At 38.2% G+C, this 4,028-nt stretch overlaps 1 protein-coding gene across 1 annotated transcript; it reads left to right on the plus strand.

The window, feature by feature from the left end:
- The first annotated feature begins 2,260 nt into the window (after positions 1-2,260).
- On the plus strand, positions 2,261-3,623 carry LOC143786100 (hemoglobin subunit beta-2-like). Its single transcript, XM_077275326.1, has 3 exons — positions 2,261-2,421; positions 2,640-2,862; positions 3,393-3,623. The coding sequence occupies exons 1-3, from the start codon at positions 2,330-2,332 to the stop codon at positions 3,519-3,521; spliced, it is 444 nt and encodes a 147-aa protein (XP_077131441.1). The 5' UTR covers positions 2,261-2,329; the 3' UTR covers positions 3,522-3,623.
- The last annotated feature ends 405 nt before the right edge of the window (positions 3,624-4,028 follow it).

Raw genomic sequence — 4,028 nt, forward strand, 5'->3', positions numbered from 1 at the left:
AAAAGATCATAAAAGAGGTTTTTATTTCTGGTGCAAGAAACCCTAGATGCAGTTTACTAATTTTCTTCTGAACACCAGACCATCAGTTTGCATCAGTCGTGTCCTGCTCAGGCTTACAAAACTGACCCGAAACAACTGGTAAATGGAAACAAAGCTTAAAGAGTGACTAAACTTTCATTAAAGTTGTGCCACATTTGGCAAGCATTTTAATTTAAAAAATTGGAGTCCGGCTCAACAGGACTGGATTTTCCTTTTCTTTTTCAAAAGAAAATATAAGACTGCTGAGTGCAGTCGAAACGCGTTGACTGGTCATGTCAACCATGTAAATTTTTCTTTTGTATGCACTATATTGTCTTTTAAAAAAGAAAAAGAAAAGGAAAATACAGTCCTCTTGAGCCAGACTCCATTTTTTTCTATTTTCCTTAGTGAGGCCAGGGCGAGGCTGGTATCTGAGCCCTAGGTGGATTAGCATAGAGCTACTAGGTGAGCTGGAGTTTTTATAACTTTTTATAAGCATTTTAATTGCCAGGAAACCACCCTGAAAGCTCAACAGACCCTCGAAAAGTGCAGCTCAGGAGATAGGAACTCACAGCTCTTATGTAAGAGCGCACACACAGTGAGGTACAACTCAAAGAAAGCAAAGGTTAGGTAGTCCTTGTAGCCTATGCTTTATCCTGCTGTTTGGGCACCCTCAGAGAGAGCTGTGTTCTCCTGTCTGCTGAGCTGTGCAATGTTCAGGGGTCTATTGAGTGATTAGTGGGGGTTTCAGAACCAAAACCCCCATCAATCTGCCAAATGTGAAAAATGTAATGGAAGTTTAGTTACTCTTTAAGCCAATCGGTGGTCATTTAATGGCCCATTTAGACAGGCCAACTGTACTAAACAGGCCATTAAGAATTGTTCTCTGCACAGAGTATATCATGTTCTCCTAAACAGAACTAACAGCCTCATATATGCCTATAAGTCTGATAGACCCGCATTCAGTCCAGACATCCCGTGAAACATGAAAGTCTGAATTCTGCCTTGCCGTGGGCTAATGCCTTATTCACATGACAATTTTTTGATCAGCATTTCATCAGTGCTACTTCGTCGGGAATAGCTTCAAAACACAGAACATATGTGAATCTGTCAATTACACGGTTTTGCTCGGTAGGTTCCATTTCGGATTTTAGCTTACAGAAACTCATTTAACACTGACCCAAAAAATTACGAGTGAATATGACGTTATTGGTGAAAAATGGGGTAGTGCAGGGTTGTTCAGGAGCCCATGATGGAGGCAAATGGCCTGTAAAAGAAAAAAGGTGCTTGTCACAGGGTTCCTAGAGGCAGGATGTGTAGGGTGTATATACGTATACTGTATAAAATGCTCTATCCTAACAATATCAATATCCTAACAGTTATATGATTCCTGGTAAAATGTAATTATTACTGATAATATATACAGTATTTATATATTCTACATATATATAGGTCATGTAATGTTATAGATTACTATATATGTACATAAGAGACTTACAGCTCCACATCAGCTAAAGGACAACATGCTGGGACATATTTTTCAGCAGGTTTCTGGCTTAAATAGACTGACAAATATGCATTTGGGGTAACTGGCATATTTCTGAAGCCCCTGAATCAGTCTTTCTGACAAATATGAGTATGCTTGGAAAAGTGAATGAGGCTTTAGAGTTATGAGGGGCATCCCGATGAAGACTCAGATACTGCACAAGGAGAGACAAGACCGCCATTCATAATGCACTGGTATTAATAAGTCTCCTTCATGGTTAACCCTTATTTAGCAAAAATTACAATATTAGCACACACACAGATATATGTATATATTGATCATCAGAATAATATATTTCCAGTAAAGAATTCGTTATGGGTAAGGTTTTTTCTTTTTTACAATTTAATGAATATCCGAGTGTTGTGAAATTGACCAAAAAAACGTAAACTTCAAAGCTTTCATTGGCATAAATACATGTCTCCAAATATCTAAACATTGTTATAATTTCATATCTTTGTGTAAAATTATCGATCATTAAACTTTATCAGAGCGAAAACTACATGACTTATAAAATGCAGAAATATATTGGTGATTTTTAGAACTTACAATATCTAAAAACAAAAAAAATAAAAAAAATAACAGCTTATTCCCTCCAGATTAGATATACAGGAGTTTGTAGGGTGGAGAAGAAATATGACACAGCAAAACAAAGGTTGGGTGTGACACTGCAAAATGTCCTATAAATAAGGGAAAGAATCTCTAAAAGGCAGAAGCGTCTTACTTCTCACTTAGAAAGCTCAACAGCTACTTGCATTTACAGCCAAAATGGTCCACTGGACAGCCGAAGAGAAATCCTTCATCACCTCAACCTGGGCGAAGGTCAATGTGGAGGCCGATGGTCATGAAGCCCTGAGCAGGTAAGAACACTACAGCAGGTCACCCTATACCCTGACAGTTAGAATAATTAATACAATGGTCATAATTTTCATAGACAATCATTTTGGTAGGTTTCTTACAATGAAATAATTATTTCATTAGTGATATTGTTGTAGTTATTTCTCATACACATAGTGATGTTAAATTGATCAACAAATCTGTAAAAACATGAATACTTTTTCTCTTTCTATTTGACCAGACTTCTGATTGTGTACCCCTGGACCCAGAGATACTTCAGCAGCTTCGGAAACCTTTCCAATGCCACTGCCATCTCCGGCAATGCCAAGGTGAAGGCTCATGGCAAGAAGGTGCTCACAGCTGTTGGCGGTGCCATCCAACATATTGATGATGTGAAACATTACCTGGCTGACCTCAGCAAGTCCCATGCCCAGGAACTCCATGTGGACCCTGAGAACTTCAAGGTATGGTTCATTTATACTATTGACTTTACTTACTATCCATAGAGATTAATTAATAATTAATGAATTACCTTTAACTAAAAAACTAATGACATGAATAAATACTATGTAGCTCAAATATCAGTTTAGTTGTTTCTTAGTTCTAGCTTTTGAGAAAACAACATGATGCTCATTTTGGCTGCAAATGAAACTCCTACCGTTGTTGCCTGCCAATTATCTGGTGAACAAGTGTGTGGCCCTTGTTACGTGGCAATATTTTGTATCACTATTTGTAAACAAAGACCAGGAATGTAACCTGTAGAGAAAAAGACTATCATGATTTGTAACTCTCCTGTCCAGGCGATTCACTCTTACTGTAGGATCACAAACACTGATACACAATACTGGCCAAAATGTACAGTGTAAAGATGATTGTTTAATTTGCAGTTTTTGGTTATGGGAACCCTTAGTGGTAATTGAGCTAGGCAAAACAGGAGGTTTTGTAACTGGTTGCTTACAAACATTGTTAATAATGTCGTATTTTTCATTTACAGCGTCTGGCTGAGGTTCTGGTCATCGTCTTGGCAGGAAAACTGGGATCTTCTTTCACCCCTCAAGTCCAAGCTGCCTGGGAGAAGTTCAATGCTGTCCTGGTGGCTGCTCTGAGCCATGGATACTTCTAAATCCATTATGTACAACATATAAAACATCTTAAACATCTTGACAGACAATTATAGATGTCACAATGACTGACTGTCAATAAAGGATTGGTTGTACAAATCTAACTATCCTGTGTTCTCCTTCCTTTATTTTGGGGTGTAGGGTGTACATATAGAGACATGTATACCACATGATCACAATTTTTTTTACATGCAAACAAAATATATGTATGTGTGTGTATATATATATACTAGCTGAAGAGCCCGGCGTTGCCTGGGCATAGTAATTATCTGTGGTTAGTTATAGCACCTCACTTCTCTTATTTTCCCATCACGCCTCTCATTTTCCCCCTCACATCTCTCATTTTCTCCCATACACCTCTCATTTTCCCCCTCACTCCTCTCATTCCCCCCTAACACTTGTCATTTCGACCTCACATCTGTCATTTTCCGATCACTCCACTATTTTCCCTCACTCCTCTCATTTTGCACTCACACCTTTTCATTTTCACCTCACACCCTTCATTTTCA

The sequence above is a fragment of the Ranitomeya variabilis genome, chromosome 7 (assembly GCF_051348905.1).
Source record: "Ranitomeya variabilis isolate aRanVar5 chromosome 7, aRanVar5.hap1, whole genome shotgun sequence".
Taxonomy (NCBI): Eukaryota; Metazoa; Chordata; class Amphibia; order Anura; family Dendrobatidae; genus Ranitomeya; species Ranitomeya variabilis.

Coding starts and splice junctions, on each gene's coding strand:
- LOC143786100 (XM_077275326.1), top strand. CDS start 2,330: ATGGTCCACTGGACAGCCGAAGAGAAATCCTTCATCACCTCAACCTGG. Junction 2,422..2,639: donor GGTCATGAAGCCCTGAGCAG/GTAAGAACACTA, acceptor CTATTTGACCAG/ACTTCTGATTGTGTACCCCT. Junction 2,863..3,392: donor TGGACCCTGAGAACTTCAAG/GTATGGTTCATT, acceptor TTTCATTTACAG/CGTCTGGCTGAGGTTCTGGT.